This window comes from Durio zibethinus, chromosome 2 (assembly GCF_047325235.1).
Source record: "Durio zibethinus cultivar Kanyao isolate XHJ-2024 chromosome 2, ASM4732523v1, whole genome shotgun sequence".
NCBI lineage: Eukaryota > Viridiplantae > Streptophyta > Magnoliopsida > Malvales > Malvaceae > Durio > Durio zibethinus.
In genome coordinates, this window is record NC_143163.1 from 6713851 (window position 1) to 6733538 (window position 19688).

General features: G+C 32.6%; 5 protein-coding genes across 5 annotated transcripts; 1 reads left to right on the forward strand and 4 right to left on the reverse strand.

Annotated features, from left to right (window-relative positions):
- Window positions 1-369: 369 nt before the first annotated feature.
- LOC111308364 (peroxidase N1-like) lies at window positions 370-1560 on the reverse strand. Its single transcript, XM_089751855.1, has 4 exons — window positions 1435-1560; window positions 1212-1384; window positions 867-985; window positions 370-746 (listed from the first exon to the last, which is right to left on the reverse strand). Exons 1-4 carry the CDS (start codon window positions 1558-1560, stop codon window positions 370-372), a joined length of 795 nt encoding a protein of 264 aa, XP_089607981.1.
- A 2722-nt stretch (window positions 1561-4282) lies between these two features.
- Window positions 4283-5766, reverse strand: LOC111308365 (peroxidase N1-like). Its single transcript, XM_022906688.2, has 3 exons — window positions 5221-5766; window positions 4913-5075; window positions 4283-4802 (listed from the first exon to the last, which is right to left on the reverse strand). The coding sequence occupies exons 1-3, from the start codon at window positions 5620-5622 to the stop codon at window positions 4330-4332; spliced, it is 1038 nt and encodes a 345-aa protein (XP_022762423.2). The 5' UTR covers window positions 5623-5766; the 3' UTR covers window positions 4283-4329.
- A 2135-nt stretch (window positions 5767-7901) lies between these two features.
- Window positions 7902-9516, reverse strand: LOC111308367 (peroxidase N1-like). Its single transcript, XM_022906690.2, has 3 exons — window positions 9016-9516; window positions 8726-8888; window positions 7902-8614 (listed from the first exon to the last, which is right to left on the reverse strand). The coding sequence occupies exons 1-3, from the start codon at window positions 9397-9399 to the stop codon at window positions 8199-8201; spliced, it is 963 nt and encodes a 320-aa protein (XP_022762425.2). The 5' UTR covers window positions 9400-9516; the 3' UTR covers window positions 7902-8198.
- Window positions 9517-13532: 4016 nt separating this feature from the next.
- LOC111308368 (cationic peroxidase 2-like) lies at window positions 13533-15032 on the reverse strand. Its single transcript, XM_022906691.2, has 3 exons — window positions 14534-15032; window positions 14263-14425; window positions 13533-14149 (listed from the first exon to the last, which is right to left on the reverse strand). The coding sequence occupies exons 1-3, from the start codon at window positions 14933-14935 to the stop codon at window positions 13734-13736; spliced, it is 981 nt and encodes a 326-aa protein (XP_022762426.2). The 5' UTR covers window positions 14936-15032; the 3' UTR covers window positions 13533-13733.
- Window positions 15033-17013: 1981 nt separating this feature from the next.
- On the forward strand, window positions 17014-18680 carry LOC111309119 (peroxidase N1-like). Its single transcript, XM_089748479.1, has 3 exons — window positions 17014-17528; window positions 17619-17781; window positions 17907-18680. The coding sequence occupies exons 1-3, from the start codon at window positions 17127-17129 to the stop codon at window positions 18326-18328; spliced, it is 987 nt and encodes a 328-aa protein (XP_089604605.1). The 5' UTR covers window positions 17014-17126; the 3' UTR covers window positions 18329-18680.
- Window positions 18681-19688: the final 1008 nt, after the last annotated feature.

Consider the following 19688-nt stretch of genomic DNA (forward strand, 5'->3'; position numbering starts at 1 on the left):
AATTAAAGATACATGAATTAGCTTTGCAATCTACATTGCATATGAATTTAAGTTTGTTGAATAGTTTTTGTTCAATGTAATTTTTGGGTTTACTTTGTTTATTATGCCTTTTTAGTTTAATTATGGGAAGAAAAGCAATGAAGCTAGAATTCATATTGTTAATTAAAATGATTATTGGATTGCTTTGGAACATTGTTGCTTTGTTATTCAATGACCCGACAGGAAGTGAGGGGTGCATCCTAATTATTATTAGCGTCTCTCTTCTAACTTCTAAGCTTTCGCTAATCAATAAAAGAACCATCATCCATCGTCATCAATTGATACTTTTCAAACTTCATTAGCAAATCCTAATACTGTAATTAATTACTATTAGTTTACGGCGGAGCAAATTCTTTTAATTTCACCATTAGTTCCCGTCTTCACACCAATATTACTCATCTTCACAGTGGACCTCGCAAATTCCACGTTAAAGTTCAATGGTGGCAAGCCTTTCTCACCCAAGAAACGCTGGACAAAAGTTCTTGTCGATGCATCCGTCCATAACTTCTGATCAGACTCCAGGATTCCCCAACCATTTCTTAAGTTGGCGAAGAATGATGCATCGAACCTGTTATCACTACCAGTGTCCAAATCAACGCGCCTGGAGCCATCACCGTTTTGCGGGAAAAGTGATTGCAGTTGAGGGACGAATGCTAGGTTGATTGTGGGTTCAGGAGTCAGGACCACCGTTGGTGAAGTTGTATAATCTGTAGCTAAAAAATTGGCAAGCTGAAGTCCCTATGGTGTCAAGGTGTGTCCTCCTGCAATAAGAGGGAAAAATAAAAAGGTTCAGAGTTAAGACGAGGAAATATTAATGGGATAAAAACCTTTGAACATAGATGTAAAACATAAGGCTAAACAAAATGGCTTTCCAACAAGGGCAACAAGGTCTTCAGTGTTGAGACCGAAGTTAGAGAACTTTTGCTTTTGTGAGTCAATGGACTCCCTAAAGCCAGGTAAATTAGAGGTATCAGATGCCAATGAAACCCCCCCGCCCCATCTCTTCGTCCTGTGGGCACCTGCCAGTTTAATTCCCCTCGTCTGCATTTAATTATATACGTATGGGGCATTATTAGAGATTATTTCTAGAAATGATAACCATCGATTCGAATAAAGATAAAATGACAAAATTTCCAGTAGTCTATGATAACAACATTTGAGTAGCGCTATACCAGAACAACAGAGTCAGAGCAGCAAGAGCTAGAACATCAGCACATGAAACGACGCCAGGGCATGCAGCTTCAAGCTGAGTTTTGGCATCATCAATAACTTCATAGCTTCTCAACAAAAGGTTTGGAGGGGCTGTTTTCTCCGTATTAGCACCATCAATGAGGATAGAGGCATCCTCAGCAAGCCGGATGCAACGGCAGGATTAGAGCGGAAATGAGAATTCACCGTTGACCTAATAATGGATTCAGCTCGAGGGCATGTTCTTGCATAGAACCCAATTCGAGTGCCCTGGCCTTGCACTAATGCAGCAGCCATGGCAAACATAAGAATCATTGCTAGGAATCCCTTCATTCTGATCTGCAGCGCCTGAACAATGGGATTTGGGTCTATAAGAGATGAAGAGAAAATGCAAAGATATTAGTATGTCAAATGGCTTGGTGTATTCGTTATTCTGCTTGTGATTTTGTAGGATTGTGAGCAATTCTATTTATAGGCAAAAGTTTTAGTAGAATAAGTAAAGAAAGCCGGCTAAAAAGAACGGCCATTGAAAAGGAGAAAGAATATTAATGGGAGGATGAGGAGTTAGGATACAATTAGTAGTATGTATATGTGAAGTACACCTGGAGGAAACGACTTGCAAATTGCAATACAATAATAGGTGAATAACTAGTCTTTTTTTTTTTTTTTTTTAAGGAACGCAGAGAACTGGTCTTTTGTCGAAGGTTTTTTTAAGGCAAACAATTTTTCTTGTAGAGTGCATTTGATTTGAGAAAATTTATAAATTTTCTTTTTTAAATTTTAACGGTGAGTATTTATTTTTTATATTTGATTTATATAATTTGATTATGAAAAAAGATATCATATTTTTAATAGTACCAAAGTTTTGGAATCGGAAACCTACTTCTCATTATAATATTTTAAGATTTATGAAAAAAAGTTACTTATTTCTAAATTTGAATTTAATAAAAAATTTATCATATATCTTTACCTTTTTGAAAAGTAAATCTGAAACTTAATTTTAATTTTTTTAATTTGTTTTATTTTTAATTTAGTTTTAATATGTAATAATTAAGATGTTTGTAGGAAGAAATGCCTTAATTAATATCAATTAAGGCATTTCTTCTTACAAATGCCTTATTTGATGCTTTTTCATAATTTTTATAGAAGCATCAAATAAGGTATTTCCTTAAACAAATACCTTATTAGACCCATTCAAATAAGGCCTTTTTTTTTTTTTTTTTTTATGAAAGTCTTATTTGATAGATGATTTTTTAAAATCTTTATAAAAACAAAAACAAATGTCTTACTTGATGCTTTTTCTAATATATTTACAAAAATAAATAAGGCGTTTAACTCTTCTAAATGTCATAATTGATTTTTTAATATTTTAATACAATAATTAGGACTTGATGTCTAGTTAAACATCATAATTGAGTATATTTAATTAAAAAATTAAAATTTTTCTTTTTTTTTGTTGTTAAAAACATCATTTGTTGTTTGAGTTTTTTTATTAAAACAAAATGAAAGTTTATCTATAGCTTATCAAAGATATTATGATAATTATATATGAATTAATAAGCCAATATTTCCTCCAACCAAACAATTGAATTTGATGACAGGGAATCAAACTCCAAGTATCAAATTTTTTTTGAAATCTAACATTTTACGAACCAATCACCTTCTAAATATTTTATGGTAAAACATAAATTTAATATAAATACACAAAAATTTAATTAAATTTTTTATATTAATGAAGTATCACTATTTAATTTACTGCTAACACATAAATATAAATAAAATCTATAAATTAACAGTAATATGGATTTAGATTACTTAGATTAGATAAAATGACTCAAATGTACCTGACTTAAAAGTGACAGCCAACAGCTAGCTTCCCTGATATGTATAACTTTATTAAGCTGTGACGAAATTAAAGTTAGTAAACCAACTCATTCGAACAAATCAAATTAAGAGGATTCGTCTCATTTCTATTATTAATATTTTTGTTTATTAATTTTTATTTACATTATTTTTTAATGTTTGTATTTAAATGATCCAAAAGAAAAGTATTTAATGTACCTTCTTAAGCGATATTTAGATCCAATGATTGAAGAGCTCCGTTAAAAATAACATTACTATGTATATATTTTTTTAAAAGATTTTGTCTACGGTAAAATTTTTATTAAAAATATTTATCTAAAAAAATTTTATTAAATTTTTTAAAAAATTTTTCACATTTAATTTATAAAACAAGATATTTCAATCTATTAATTTTAGTTTTTATTTAATAATTTTTAATTAAAAATTTCATAAATTTCACCTCTAAAACTTCATCTAAATGTTTTCCTTTATAATTTTTAGTCTACACTTAATTAAATAAAAAAATCAATTTGCATTATCCAATAGTAACCCAAAGTGTCAAATTTCATTGACAACCTTAGAAGGAAAACCATAATTAAAGTAATGGAAAGGCGGTGTTGTACGTCCAGTCCTTTAATTGCTTCATTTCCACAACGTCAAAATTGAAAAAAAAAAAAAAAAACTGTATTAATAGTAGTATTTTGTTAATCTAATCATTTGAAAAGAGATTGGACTCTCCTCTATCATTGACGGTAAAGAAAATAGTGGATAAATAGAAGCCGTTGACTTTTCGCAAATAGAAGGGGTTGACATTTTACCAAGCAGTATTTTCCACTTTTGAACCTTTCTTACTCCTTAACCCTTTCCGCCTCTTTTTTGGTTGACTTTGATTGCCTATTGTTTGCACCGCTATCATCACAAACCAAAAATTAATCGATTCTAGAGCCATTTATTTTAGTTTTTATTTATAGTAAGTTACAGCTGTAGTTGTTTGTCGAATTAATTCTAATTAATTACGTATGTACTTTTCGAAAACTATCTTTTTGTCTATAGAAATTTTCATATTTGTCCTTTTACTCCTACTTGATCCCTTAATTTTATGAAATTAATTACTAATATTACTAATATTGTATTCAAATGCATTATATAATACAAATTATATGTACAGAATCAAACTTCGACTGTCTGCATCAATAATTCTCTGTTGGTCAACTTGAGAAGAAGTATTTTTTTATTTTATTATTCATAAGCTTACGCTGATTAATAAATTAAGAAATAGTTACTAATATTACATTCATGTCGTCTTAACACGATGACTATTGGTTTATTGCAGAACACCCTGCGGATTTCACCTTCAGTTCCTGTCTTCACTCCAATGTTACTCATTTTCACCATTGACCTTCCAAATTCCACATTAAAGTTCAGTGCTTGCAACCCTCTGACACCCAAGAATTGTTGGACGATGGGTCTTGTTGTAGCATCTGTCCACAACTTCTGATCAGACTCTAGTATTCCACGCCCATTTCTCAAGTTGGTGAAGAATGATGTATCGAATCTGTTGCCGCTGCCAGTATCGAGGTCGACACGCCTACTGGCGTCTCCATTTTCAGGACAGAGTGATTGTAGTTGAGAGACAAACGTTGAGTCGATTGTTGGGTCAGGACCATTGGCGGTGAAGTTGTAGAGCCTATACCTGAAGACCTGACAAGCTGAAGTCCCTATGGTGTGTCCTCCTGTTCATTATAAAGGTGAATGTTAATTCAGATATATTACACAAAAGTACTCTTATGAACTGGTTTTCATATTAAACGTACAACATAGGTTCAAAGGTAGAATTGCTTACCAACAAGGGCGACAAGATCCTGTGTGTTGAGACCAAAAGCAGCAAACTTTTGCTTCTGTGAATCAATGGACTCCCTGAAACCAGGCAAATTAGAGGTATCCGATGCCAATGAGACCCTCCCATCTCTGCGTCCAGTAGGCACCTGCCAGCTTCGTCCACTTGTCTGCATAATATATTTGTGCAAAGCATATAATTAGAGACTATTTATACAATTCAAAAACATACATCAATAAACTTAACAAAGTGGCAACAGATTCGAGAGCAAGAATAACTCCAGGGCAACATGTATATATTATACTAAAAATTACCAGAACAACGGAGTCACGGGCAGCAAGAGCAAGAATATCTGCACATGAGACAACTCCAGGGCATGCTGCTTCCAGTCGTGTCTTGGCATCATCAATAACTTCATAACCTCTTAACAAAAGATTTGGAGGGGCAGTTTTCTCAGTGTTAGGGCCGTCAATGAGGATAGAGGCATCACAGCCATGGACGAAACAGTCATGGAAGTGCATCCTCAGCAAGCCAGGGGCAATTTTAGGATTAGCCTGGAAATGGGATTGAACTGTTGACCTAACAATTGATTCAGCACGGGGACATGTACGTGAATAGAACCCAACACGGATGCCTTGCCCTTGCACCATTGTAGTTGCCATGGCAACCAAAAGAAAAACTAAAGCAAGTTTCTGCTGAAAACCACCACCCCCCATTTTATGAAGAAACAAATTACTATAAAGAAAAGAGGATTGCAATGCGATCTATACGAAGAAAAACGGGAAGGATGGCTTTGGGATTATTGCTAACGAGAAGGTTTTGGTAATTGCTTTGGCTAGCTTGTGAGTTGTCACATATTAGGTGTTCTAATCGATGCAATTTATAGGCTCAAAAAGTCAGTTCTGAGAAAAAAAGTCAGCGAAGGCGGCTACAAGGGAAGCATCGTTGAGGGTGCGCTGGGCAAAGAAATATTCCAAGTTATGTGGGTGATGGGTTGGGATTCGGATTTCGGTGGGGGTCACGGTGTCCTTTAACGTTCACGTGAATAATTAGTCTCAGGAAGAAAGAAAATGTAGATCATTATTTTGCGCACCAGACAAAGTGGAGCGTGCGTTGCCTTTTAGGATGTAAATTTTATTCATAGCCAATAGGAAAATTGATTTTTTATTTAAACAAAAATAAAATAAATATTATATTATGAATATAAAAATAAAAAAATATATATATTTTAAAATTTTTATTAAGCATAAAAATAGAGATAGACAATATAACAATAGTTTTATATTTGTACCTTACATAAATATTTATATATATTTAGTAAATAAATTTTTTATTGAATAATACAAATTATTATTTTAAATTAATTAAAATTAATATATTTTATTAAAAAATATTAATATATTTTATAAAAAAAATCTAAATATACAAGATAAAAATAAAAAAATAAAAAATATAATTTTTTGTTTTTCTTTTAAATTATTGGTATCAAGACTACTTATATCCATTAAATACCTACAAAAATAGAAATAAGAATAAATTAAAAATATCCATTTATATAAATATAGAGATTAATATAATATGAAAATCAATGAATGAGGATGAAAAATACTCTATTCTTTCTATACTTTATCCATTGACATCTCTAATTATGTGATCTAAATATATATCATTATTGGCTTAGTGAGGTAAAAAAATGGTAATAGAAATACATTTACTTTTGTATATAATACTATTGATTTAGAGGTAATTAATTCTGAAATTTTCAACAATATCCAATTAATGAAATAATGTTGGATGTTTTCTTGCCAAAAACAAGTGGGTTTCTGTTACTAGCTTGCTTGCTTCTTGTTATATGATCTGATCATATCAGGTTTTTGATTGAGTCCGGTTTCACTGCTCTTGCTTCCTTAGCAGCATTGTAATCGTGGGATTTTTGGCCTTTATTATTGAATATTGACTGTAAAATAAAATTATAAAATAAAATTATTCTGACATGAATAATTATTTGGTCTTTATATGTCCCTACAATGATTAATTCGGTTGCTAAGTAAATAATTAATTTCTTTTTTTATCAATCAAAATTTGATTTTTAAAAAAATATTTTCATGTAAAATTTTGAATACCAACCAAAATAGATTAGCTTCGTTTAAAATCATTCAAGAACAAGATTAGGTTTATAAAAGAGAAGAGGAATTACTCCTTTTGGCTTATCCAGATATTCCAATGGAGAGTAGTACCTGGTGAAGGAAAAAAAAAATGGGAGACCCCCGAGTCGTCGCCAGACCAACACAATTTTTTATGGACAGACTAATAATTGGTGGAGGATTTTTAATATACACTAGTGATCTATTATTTATTGATTTGCATCAAATTAAATGCATGGTCCTATTTCGTGTGAGAGAAATATATACGATTTGGTCAATAACGTTTTTAGTCCAAAGAAGCCATGGACATATAGGAGGAACACGATTGTGGGAAGCCTTCTTTCTCTACAGATGTTCAATATATATAATAGTAAGAGTACTGATCAATTACCTTGCTAATTGATAGAAAGGGTTAAAATTGACAATTAATTGCAGTTCGTTCACCATATCAACTCAAGCTTCCTTTCGTTTCATTGTATCATCAATACAAAATGTTTGCCAGCGGGGGACAGACACAGAAAAAAAGTTAGTAGTAGAAGAATTTCATTACATAATTAATTGTTTTGTTGAAGAACATTTTATTGTTCTCCACTTTTTGAATGCTCCACTCATAGTCGTCCAAACCCACTATATAATATTGGTGGCATACTATATATAAGGTTAAGTGCCTGTCTCTTTCTTTTTCTTTTCTACTCTATCAAGTTTCTAACGTCGCTGTTTAATAATTTTGCACCTTCAGCACGCACGTAATTTAATGCAATTAAATTGAGCAATTGTCAAACTCAAATGATAATGCATGTATAGTTAATAATAGAGCAACTAGAGTAATCTTAAAGTATAAGGAAGATTAATTATAGAGCAAAAGTCAAATATTCCATTCAAATAAAGATATAATTATAAAAATATATCATAATTACTAATAATACAAATTAAGTGTAGACAAATCCCATTTTTGGAATTGCTGCTTCACACCACTGCTTTCTCTCTTTGTCGAAAGGAGTGAACATTATTATTATTATTATTATCAGCTTCTATCTTCTAATTAACTTTTAAGCTTTCGCTAATCAATAAAATAACCATTATCTATCGTTATCAATTGAAACTTTTCAAACGTCATTATGAAATCTTAATCCTTTAATTAATTACTATTAGTTTACGGCGGAGCAAATTCTTCGAATTTCACCATTAGTACCCGTCTTCACGCCAATATTACTCATCTTCACCATGGACCTTGCAAATTCCACGTTAAAGTTCAATGGTGGCAAACCTCTCGCACCCAAGAAACGCTGGACAAAAGCTCTCGTCGATGCATCCGTCCACAACTTCTGATCAGACTCCAGGATTCCCCGGCCATTTCTTAAGTTGGTGAAGAATGATGCATCGAACCTATTACCACTACCGGTGTCCAAATCAATGCGCCTGGAGCCATCACCGTTTTGTGGGCAAAGTGCTTGCAGTTGAGGGACGAATGCTGGGTTGATTGTGGGGTCAGGACCACCGTTGGTGAAGTTGTATAATCTGTAGCTAAAAAACTGGCAAGCTGAAGTCCCTATGGTGTGTCCTCCTGCAGTAAGAGGGAAAAATAAAAAGCTAAGACTTAAGACCAGAGGAATATTAACGGGATAAAAACCCTTGAACATAGATGTAAAACATAAGGCTAAGTAAAATGGCTTACCAACAAGGGCAACAAGGTCTTGCGTGTTGAGACCAAAGTTAGAGAACTTTTGCTTTTGTGAGTCAATGGACTCCCTAAAGCCAGGCAAATTGGAGGTATCAGATGCCAATGAAACCCTCCCATCTCTTCGTCCTGTAGGCACCTGCCAGTTTATTCCCCTTGTCTGCATTTAATTGTATACGTATGAGGCATTATTAGAGATTATTTCTATATATGATAACAATCGAATAAAAGATAAAATGACAAAATTTCCATTAGTCTATGATAACAATATTAGAGTTATGCTATACCAGAACGACAGAGTCACGAGCAGCAAGAGCTAGAATATCAGCACATGAAACGACGCCGGGGCATGCAGTTTCAAGCTGAGTTTTGGCATCATCAATGACGTCATAACCTCTCAACAAAAGGTTTGGAGGGGCTGTTTTCTCCGTATCAGCACCATCAATGAGAATAGAGGCGTCACAGCCTTGAACAAAGCAATCATGGAAGTGCATCCTCAGCAAGCCCGGTGCAATGGCAGGATTAGAGCGGAAATGAGATTGCACCGTTGACCTAACAATGGATTCAGCTCGAGGGCATGTTCTTTTATAGAACCCAACTCGAGTGCCCTGGCCTTGCACTAACGCAGCAGCCATGGCAAACATAAGAATCATTGCTAGGAATCCCTTCATTCTGATCTGCAGAGCCTGAACAATGGGATTTGGACTATAAGAGATGAAGAGAAAATGCAAAGATATTAGGATGTGAAATGACTTGGTGTGTTCGCTATTCTTCTTGTGATTTTGTGGGATTGTAAGCAATTGTATTTATAGGCAAAACTTTTAGTCAACAGTGAGAATAAGTAAAGAAAGCCGGCTAAAAAGAACCGCCATCGAAAAGCAGACGAAATATTAATGGGGGATGATGAGTTGGGATACAATTGGCAGTGTGCATGTCTAGTACGCCTGGAGGACAAGACTTGCATATTGCAATACAATAACGCGTGAGGAACTAGTCTTTTGTCAAAGATTCTTTTAAGACAAATAAATTTTTTTATTTAACGTGACAGTATAATAATTAATTAGGGATTTGTCTTTAGACTACTTGGATTAGTTAAAATGACAAGAATGAACCTTCAAATGCGAAATGACAGCCAACCGCTAGCTGGTCTGATAACTTTATTAAGATTTTGGACCGAATTAAAGAATTAAGATAATTTCTTTTAATTTTAGGTCACATCATTAGGTTTAAAATTTTGATTATCGTTAATTATAACAAAATTGAATATTTCATTTAAATAAGGATTTATTAGAGTAAAAATTAAAACTTAATAATTTATTTGGATATAATAAAAACATATAAATTTATTTAGAAAAAAATGAAAATGTTGTTAATACTTAATTCCACTTCGAGATAAAAGACTTGCTATAACGATCTTCTCAAATTTTTATATATTTTTTAAAATATAAAATTAATTAGTGATTTAACAACCATTATGTTTTTTAAAATATTAGTGCTTACATTAAATTATAAAAAATATAAAACTGATTAGTCTTATAACGGTGTAATATGATTTAAAATGTACTTTTACTGGCTTCATAATATATATTGTCCTGAAAAACAAAAATCTGTCTGACTTTCCTTTTGTTAAATTATCTTATAGCTGAAGCAATTCCCTTTTTTATAATTATAAATATTTTTATATAAAAGAGATTGTAATTTGAAAATAAAAAAAAATTATAAGTATTAAAATTTAAATCTCATATTTATTAAATATTATTTTTTATATGAATCAATTAAATTAATTTTTAAATTTAAATTTAAATTTATTTTAATATGGCGGAGAAAAAAACGGTATATAAATTCAACATTAAAAAGATAAATAGGCGTTGACATTTGACAAAAGACCGCGTGAAATCCTCAACAAGCAATCGATTCCCACTCAAAGTCATCACACTTCACATGACAACAGTTTGCCTCCTCACGCTTTCGTTTACTTCATTCCTTTTTCAACTTTCTTATTCCTTTATCCTTCCCGTGTTTTTGAAGTTTGCCCTTCTATGCTTTAGTTAGCTTGCATGCATGCACCACGCCAGATCATCACAAACCAAGAATTAATCAATTGATCTAAACCATTAATTTTATTTTCTAATTATAAACTTGAATTTTCCTTTAAGTATGTGTTAAACTTTAACCCATATTTTAATTAAAATTAGTTTGGATTTCGATGAAATTTTATTAGTTGAAAAATCATTTGGTGATTAAATTTAATACTAAAATTAATTTTTTATAAAAATAAATTTTAATGATTTTAATATTAAAAAAATAAAAAAATGAAATAGTAAACGATTTACTATATATTTTTATTTTTTTTTTTCAAAAAATCTTATCAATTAAGAACTAATTTACGCCAAAAATCCGGCAATCTTGCGCATTATTGGGGATATAAACAAACTATATATTTAATTCAATGATTTAATTTGAACATCGTCAAGAGCATTATTGCCTATTATTTGGTTATTAAAAGAGTCATTCTGCACTTTATACATATTCACAATTTTTACTCTCATTTCGTTTAATTTTATATGATTTTATAATTTTATCCTATATATATATATATTTGTTGAATCGGTTGAATCCGACCATTGTATTAACTCATAGTCTATTTATGTAGATTATGCATGTAAAATTTTGAAATAATTAAAAAAAATCTACTCATTAGTTTTATATACAAATTTTCAACAATTAAATATTTATTAAAAACAGTATTCTCAATTGATATGATAGTGATAGCAAATTGGTTTGAAAATTACTCAGCAATGACGGATGTTGTTAAATTCAATGATTATGTTTATTAAAATATGAATCGTATATTAAATTACAAAATAAAAAATTAATTATTGATTTAACAAACATTATGTATTTTAAAATATTAATGCTTACATTAAATTATAAAAAATATAAAACTAATTAGTCCTAATCTTTTAAAAAGAATGAAAGAATAAATAATAATAATAATTTAAACATGCATCATGGTGTTTACCATCGTTAATCTGTATTTAATTAATTAAAAACATCAATTAACCCAAAATGTCAAAAAAAAGTTACCCAAAAGGTCAAATTTTGATAATCCATATATTAAAAACTATGAAAAAACCATGGTTTACTTCTACTCCTTAGCTTCATTTTTTTTTTTTTTTTGCATTGTCAAATTTGAAAATACTTAATTAGTAGTAATATTTTGTTAATCTAATCATTTTATTAATATTCAGTTTAATTAATACTTTATTTTTATTTTTAAATTATCTTATAGCCAAAGCAATTCCCTTTTTTTTTATAATTATGAATATTTTTATACAAAAAATATTGTAATTTAGATATAAAAAAATTGTAAATATTAAAATTCAAATCTCATATCCATTAAATATTATCTTTTAGATAAATCAATTGAATTAATTTTTAAATTTAAATTTATATGATGGTGAGAGAAATAGTATATAAATTCAACATTAAAAAGGCCAAATAGGCGTTGACATTTGACAAAAAGCAATCGATTCCCACTCAAAGTCATCACACTTCACATGCCAACAGTTTGCCTCCTCACTTTGGTTTGCTCATCTTAATTTACAACATTAGGCCGCTTTTGTTTACTTCTTTCCTTTTTCAACTTTTCTAATTCCTTTATACTTCCCCTGTTTTTGAAGTCTGCCCTCCTATGCTTTAATTAACTTGCAGGCGCCACAAACCAAAAATTAATCAATTTATCTAAACCATTCATTTTATTTACTAATTATATACTTGAATTTTCCTTTAAGTATGTGTTAGACTTTAACCCAGATTTTAATTCAAATTAGTTTGGATTTCAATGAAATTTTATTAGTTAAAAAATTATTTGGTGATTAAATTTAATATTAAAATTAATTTTCATGATTTTAATATTAAAAAAATAAAAATAGTAAATAGTAAAATATCATGATTTTAATAGTAAATAGTAACATATATGTATGTACATACATATATATGAATGTATACATACATATATATATACATATATATACATAGATATATATGTACATACATATTTATATATATACAAATATATGTATATATATGTAAATATATGTATATATGTCTATGCACCTATATATATGTATGCATATATATATGTATATGTATGTATGTATGCAAACATGCACATATATGTATACATCCATACATATACATATATATGCATACACATATATAGGTACATACATATAATACATTTATATATACATATATGTTGTACATACATATATATGTACATATATATGTATATATGTTTATATGTATATGTATACATATATATGTATATATATGTATGTACATATGTGTATATATATGTATATATATGTATCTACTTATATATATTTATACATATATATGTATATGTATGTATGTACATATACGTATATGTACATATATGCACATATACATAGTTGTTTATATGTATATGTATACATATAGATGTATATATATATGCATGTACATATATGTATATATATGTATTATATAAATGAAAGCTGTGGATATAATGCGACAAAAAATAAATTTAAAAAATAGGTTTTGTCTTCAAATGACACATCATCCATAAAAAGCTTTCAATTTTGAGATATCATTATTTGTCTTTTTTTTTTTTTTTTGAGAAATGATAAATAAATTTATGGAATAAAACAGTGTCTTTCCTCATATTGATATATTATCAAAATCCACAGGTGCATGAAAAATATAAAAAAATGTGTGATTTTCAATAGGCCAAAAGCCAGACATGACAAGAAGTCAAATATTAACTGCAATTGACATCTTCTAGATTGATGGATTATTATTCATTATCATTATAGAAAAAAGAAAGACAGTCCAATTTCGATTGCCCACTTTACACACTATATATTAGTCAACAAGAGTGAGCGATTACTGTGTACCACTTTATCAGCTTGTGCCAATAAAGCTAGCAAACCATCAAAACCCTCAACATCGATCGTCTGTATCAGTTTACTGCAGAACAAACTCTGCGGATTTCACCATTAGTACCCGTCTTCACTCCAATGTTACTCATTTTAACCATAGACCTCCCAAACTCGACGCTAAAAGTCAGTGGTTGAACACCCGCCACGCCCAAGTAGCCTTGAACAATACTTCTCGTTGAAGCATCAGTCCACAGCTTTTGATCAGATTCAAGTATCCCTCGCCCATTCCTCAAATTATTAAAAAAGGATGTGTCAAACCTGCCACCGCTACCGGTGTCGAGATCAACGCGCCTGTTGCCATCACCATTTTGTGGGCAAAGTGATTGTAGTTGAGGGACAAAGGATGGGTCAATTGATGGGTCGGGACCATTTGCAGTGAAGTTGTATAGTCTATAACTGAAGAACTGGCAAGCTGAAGTCCCTATGGTGTGACCTCCTATTAAAAATGAAAGGGTAAAGATTTGGTTAATGAATTGAATTCATATACAATTAGACAACGAAGTTTTGAACTAGTTTTCGCTGATGTACGCATATAAATAAAGGGCTCACCGACAAGGGTAACAAGATCCCGAGTGTTGAGACCAACTGCAGCAAACTTTTGTTTTTGTGAATCAATGGACTCTGTGAAGCCAGGCAAATTGGAGGCATCGGATGCTTGAGAAACCCTCCCATCTCTGCGTCCCGTAGGCACCAACCAGCTCGCTCCACTTGTCTGACAGATGTATGAAGAAACATTAATTTAATTACTGATAACTACTTTATATGAAAAATTAAGTGGTAGTAATTAATTAGTAGCCTCTCTTTTCAATATTACAATTACCAGAACTACAGCATCACGGGCAGCAAGGGCAAGTATATCAGCGCATGAGACTACACCAGGGCATGCTGCTTCGATTTGAGTCTTGGCATCATCAATAACTTCATAGCCTCTCAACAAAAGGTTTGGCCCGGCAGTTTTCTCAGTGTTAGGGCCATCGATAAGGATTGAGGCATCACAACCCTGCACAAAGCAATCATGGAAGTGCATCCTCAGCAAGCCTGGAGCAATGGCTGGATTAGAACGGAAATGAGATTGGACTGTTAAAGTAACAATAGATTCAGCTCGAGGACATGAAGATGAATAGAATCCAACACGTGTCCCCTGGCCTTGCACTAATGTGCTAGCCATGGCAAATAAGAGAACCACTGCAAGGACTCTTGGGCTGCTGTAAGCGCCCTTCATTGTATAATGGATTTGAAGAAAGAGAGGCGAATAAAAAAAGAAAAGCTCTAGGCTTTTGCTATGAGGAGTGTGTTTTTCTATTCTGCTTGTGATTTTAGGATACCATGGCAGTGTTACTTATAGGCACAATGCTAGTCAAAAATTGCGAAAATAAGTAAAGAATGCCGGCTGAAATGAGCCACCAGGGGCTGTTGCTTGATGAGTTGGAACACATTTGAAGTTTATTCTGGGATGATAATCACCTTTGTCGTTTACATGAACTTTGGAATCGAGTTTGCATGGCAATACGTGAATGTCATGTCTTTGTCAAAGGTTTTATATTCTTATTTTTTTATTCAAAGACTTTTAGGTCTTCTATTGCCGCAAATGAAGGGGACATGATTAATTACAGTTATTGGCACTATGGATAAACAGTATTAGATGATGAATTATCAAATGCCAATTGGTAGTAATTGACTCGAAAATGACAACTATATAATTGGATTCATTGATAGCATTCTTAATTTAGATCAACTTGTCACAAAAAGATAAAGAAAAAACCCTAATTTTCAAATTTAGGTAATTTTTTTCTCACAATTTTCAAACATACTAACTAAAGAAATATTAATTTGGCGTCACTCTCTATTTCGAGTCAAAAGAAAACGCTAGAAAGCTATGCATGTTTAGGAAATCTTCTCTCTCGGCTTTCTTTTTTTGCAATAATATCTTATTAACCAAATTTTTTATTAATTTATTAAAATATAAACATACGTGTTTTTTAGTGTACATAACAATATAAACAAAGAGAGGAGGTGCTGGCACCGGTACCTTAGGGTTCTAAAAAGTTCTACAGGAATAAGAATATTCTGTGACATGTAAAAAGATAAAGGCAGGAATTGTTTCTGTTTTAAAAAATAAGGTTAGCAGAATATTTCATTGATCGCCATGGAATGCATGCAATTTGTTATACGTCTGAATACATCTTTTATATTTTTAATTTCATCTAATTTCTTTGAAAAGGAGAAAAGGCAAAATTAGTTCCTACACAAACTATAGTCCGAAAATGTTGACTCCATCTTGGGATTCAGATGTCTTTTAATTGCATCAATGGCAAAAAAAAAGGGTGTCCGTATGAGACTGTACCATATGGCACAAGCCTTAGCAAAGGTTGGCAAATCCAACGATGGAAGTTTCTGAGGACTTTGCAGTAGTCGAAAGAGGGCTATTGATCATGTTAATTTATATCAGAAAGCCAAGAAAGTAATAATAATAACTTCATCATCGTCCGCGCTGTGAGCGTTTTGCCGGTTTCTTCTCTAATTTTGGATATTTGAACTCAGCACTCCTAACATAAACTAAAGAAGAAAAGAAGGGGGAGGATGATAAATTAAAGCAAATTAATATTTTTCATTTGCATACTTGATCAACTAAAATCACCAAAAGCAGAACTCCAACCTAACCAAAGTGCCCAAAATATGTCATTTTCATCTATGTTTCTCTTTTGAGTATCTCACTTTCCGGTCCATGCATGGCCCCACGATCCTTCAAAAAAGTAATTCTTGGATGGAAAGAAAATCGATGCCTCGAGCATGCAGGCGCAACATCATGAGGTGGATTCCACTTAAAATTTGTTAAATGCATGCTCCAATGCATATATCTAACCATTTAATTAATATAATTTGTCCACTACTCTTGCAAAAGCAAGGCCTTTGGTAATGAATAATTTGGATATAGAAACTTGGATTCCTTCCTTTTCCTGGAAACAGCCTTCGTCAAAAAGATTCTTTTTTTTATTCCTCCCATCATTCTATAATCATCAAGAGCAGTGCAAAAGATAATACAACAGTATTTCGTTGACGACGACTTTTGTCTCTTCGTTAGAAGTATTTCCATGCAACTCACGTGCATGCAAGTTGATAATGGGATTGAGAGGGAATTGGTGTGCTTCGTTTGGCTTACTATAGCATACCCCAAAGTCTGAACTGGTCCAAGTTTGAATCGATCTGTCTCTTTTACACATCATGTATAGCAGCCGGTTTTACTTGTAAAAGTCTCTTACTTCTTGGTTCTTATGCCTATAAGAGCTACTCAATTGCCAAACCAGAAATCACAAGCCTAAATTAGCTCTCAAAAACTGAACTTTCAAAGTTTTTTGTCAGCCTAGATAAGATCTTAGAGAAGCGTCTCTTCTTCTCATTTTTTGTTTACTACAATGGAGGGTAGTTGTTTCAACCAAAGAGTCTTCTTAGTTACCCTATTGCTTGCCATGGCTTCCAGGTTGGTGGAAAGTCAGGGAACGCGAGTTGGATTCTATTCAAGTACATGTCCTCAAGCTGAGTCCATAGTAAGGTCTACGGTTCAATCTCATTTCAGTTCTGATCCCACTGTTGCTCCTGGATTGCTCCGTATGCACTTCCATGACTGCTTTGTCCAGGGCTGTGATGCTTCTATCCTTATTGATGGGCCTAACACTGAGAAAACCGCCCCACCAAACCTTTTGTTGAGAGGATATGAAGTCATTGATGACGCCAAGACTCAAATTGAAGCTTCTTGCCCTGGAGTTGTTTCATGTGCTGATATTCTGGCCCTCGCTGCTCGTGATTCTGTAGTTCTGGTAATTATATTTTTGTTTGATTACATTTTCAGATGAATGGATTATAAGTAGCTTAGTCATTAACAATGTTTTTAATAATATGTCACGCAGACCAGTGGAGCTAGCTGGACAGTACCTACAGGACGCAGAGATGGAAGGATTTCACAGGCATCTGATGCTGCCAATTTACCAGGCTTTCGTGACTCTGTAGATGTGCAGAAGCAAAAATTTGCAGCAAAGGGTCTTAACACTCAAGATCTTGTAGCCCTTGTTGGTAAGCATTAGATTATGATCTGCACTCAAAATTAACTGTGAAACAATAAAGTTGCCGTTAATTCAATGCAACATATGTAAATTTCACACCCAATTGATGAAGTATACTGCATTTTTGGACTACAGGAGGACATACGATCGGTACTACAGCCTGCCAATTCTTTAGTTACAGGCTTTACAACTTCACTACAACCGGAAATGGAGCTGATCCTTCCATCCATGCTGCATTTGTTTCCCAGCTTCAGGCGCTTTGTCCACAGAGCGGCGATGGATCAAGGAGGACTGGACTGGACACTGGTAGTGCTAACAGATTTGACAATTCTTTCTTCGCAAACTTGAGGGATGGCAAAGGAATACTCGAGTCTGACCAAAAATTATGGACAGACGCTTCCACCAGGACCCTTGTCCAACGTTTCTTGGGCGTCAGAGGCTTACTTGGATTGACCTTCAACGTTGAATTTGGAAGGTCCATGGTCAAGATGAGCAACATCGAAGTAAAGACAGGCACTGTGGGTGAAATCCGCAGAGTTTGTTCCAAAGTTAATTAACTTATCGAACATATATATGATTTCTTCACCAGCGTAAGCTGATAAAAGATAATCCATTCTAGATGAAAAATAATCTGATAGAGATATATGGATATATACTCAAGTGGCTTTCGTTTTTTTTTTTTTTTTTTTTCCAAAAGCGAATCATTTAGGATAAGATTTCATATCTTGTCTCTAGTTACGTTGTCACTGTCTGAATTATATATATCCAGTGAGTGTGTAACTGCAGCCCTCATTCACTGATAGCTGGAATTGTTGATATTTTGTTTTGAAAAACTATGGATTTTATCTACCTTAATTAATTCGATGGATCCACAAAACATACAAGTTTAAGTACTCCATCGTTTACAAAGGCAACATGGTATATAATTATTCAGTAAATTCTTCCCAACGGCTCTCTGGCTGCTGACGTATGCTTCTTTCTACTCTTAAGGTAGAGAAATGCCTAGGCACTTCTAAACTGCAAAACATCTTGATTAGATATATCATTTAATTATGAATATTTACAACTGAATATTACCCCGGAAATGAGGTGGCGGTGCATGAAAATTTCATCCGTAGTTTTTTTTTTTAAAAGTAAATTTTTATTATCGAAATTTAAACAATATTAACGGAACTTTTCCGCCAAAAAAGTACGCCGTAAATACCCTTATCGATTAGTAAAGGCTTTTGATGTGCCCAGTTAAAAAAAAGGAAAGGTAACAACATTAAAAGCGCCGCCCATGTACCAGGTTAGCCACATACTAATCATTGTTTGGTCCAAAAAGAAATCTACTGCGAATATGATCAAGAGGCCGTACGTTTTAGCCCCAAAAAAGGGGGAAAAAGCAACAAGAAAATCCAAGCTGGACGGATCCTATCATACCACACTAGCCAGGATTGCTAACCTCGGAGCCCAAGAATCTTCATGTCATTCCTCCTTTTAGGACCATTTTATTTTGGCACATCTGTTCATGTGTGGACCTTTTTCCAAACGCAAGTTGGTTTTTTTACGACAACCGTATTAAACAAAAATGTGCTTTTTCCTTGACTAATGCAAGTTCTTTCCGCGACAAAAATTTTATCTACTCTCTTGTGCAAGACCTGCTATGGGTGCTCCAAGGTGACTTATTATCGTTGAACTTATAACCTTTATGACTCCCAGGGTGACTTCTTGGGGTTGTAAATATTAATGTGTTGGTCTAAGCAGGAAAGGTAAGAACAACAATCAGCATCTCCACCACCAAATATTACTACTACTAGATAATAAGAATCAAAAAGCCATAAAATGATATTGGAAAGTACTAAACATGGGGGCATCATGTTTATGTTTGTTGAACCTGACCACTGCCAGAATAGAAATGGGCGCATCAAATAGCAC

Coding starts and splice junctions, on each gene's coding strand:
- LOC111309119 (XM_089748479.1), top strand. CDS start 17,127: ATGGAGGGTAGTTGTTTCAACCAAAGAGTCTTCTTAGTTACCCTATTG. Junction 17,529..17,618: donor CTCGTGATTCTGTAGTTCTG/GTAATTATATTT, acceptor TATGTCACGCAG/ACCAGTGGAGCTAGCTGGAC. Junction 17,782..17,906: donor AGATCTTGTAGCCCTTGTTG/GTAAGCATTAGA, acceptor TTTGGACTACAG/GAGGACATACGATCGGTACT.
- LOC111308368 (XM_022906691.2), bottom strand. CDS start 14,935: ATGAAGGGCGCTTACAGCAGCCCAAGAGTCCTTGCAGTGGTTCTCTTA. Junction 14,426..14,533: donor CCCGTGATGCTGTAGTTCTG/GTAATTGTAATA, acceptor TACATCTGTCAG/ACAAGTGGAGCGAGCTGGTT. Junction 14,150..14,262: donor GGATCTTGTTACCCTTGTCG/GTGAGCCCTTTA, acceptor CATTTTTAATAG/GAGGTCACACCATAGGGACT.
- LOC111308367 (XM_022906690.2), bottom strand. CDS start 9,399: ATGAAGGGATTCCTAGCAATGATTCTTATGTTTGCCATGGCTGCTGCG. Junction 8,889..9,015: donor CTCGTGACTCTGTCGTTCTG/GTATAGCATAAC, acceptor AATTAAATGCAG/ACAAGGGGAATAAACTGGCA. Junction 8,615..8,725: donor AGACCTTGTTGCCCTTGTTG/GTAAGCCATTTT, acceptor CTCTTACTGCAG/GAGGACACACCATAGGGACT.
- LOC111308365 (XM_022906688.2), bottom strand. CDS start 5,622: ATGGGGGGTGGTGGTTTTCAGCAGAAACTTGCTTTAGTTTTTCTTTTG. Junction 5,076..5,220: donor CCCGTGACTCCGTTGTTCTG/GTAATTTTTAGT, acceptor TATATTATGCAG/ACAAGTGGACGAAGCTGGCA. Junction 4,803..4,912: donor GGATCTTGTCGCCCTTGTTG/GTAAGCAATTCT, acceptor TATAATGAACAG/GAGGACACACCATAGGGACT.
- LOC111308364 (XM_089751855.1), bottom strand. CDS start 1,560: ATGAAGGGATTCCTAGCAATGATTCTTATGTTTGCCATGGCTGCTGCA. Junction 986..1,211: donor GCTCTGACTCTGTTGTTCTG/GTATAGCGCTAC, acceptor ACCTGGCTTTAG/GGAGTCCATTGACTCACAAA. Junction 747..866: donor TTTTACATCTATGTTCAAAG/GTTTTTATCCCA, acceptor TTTTAGCTACAG/ATTATACAACTTCACCAACG.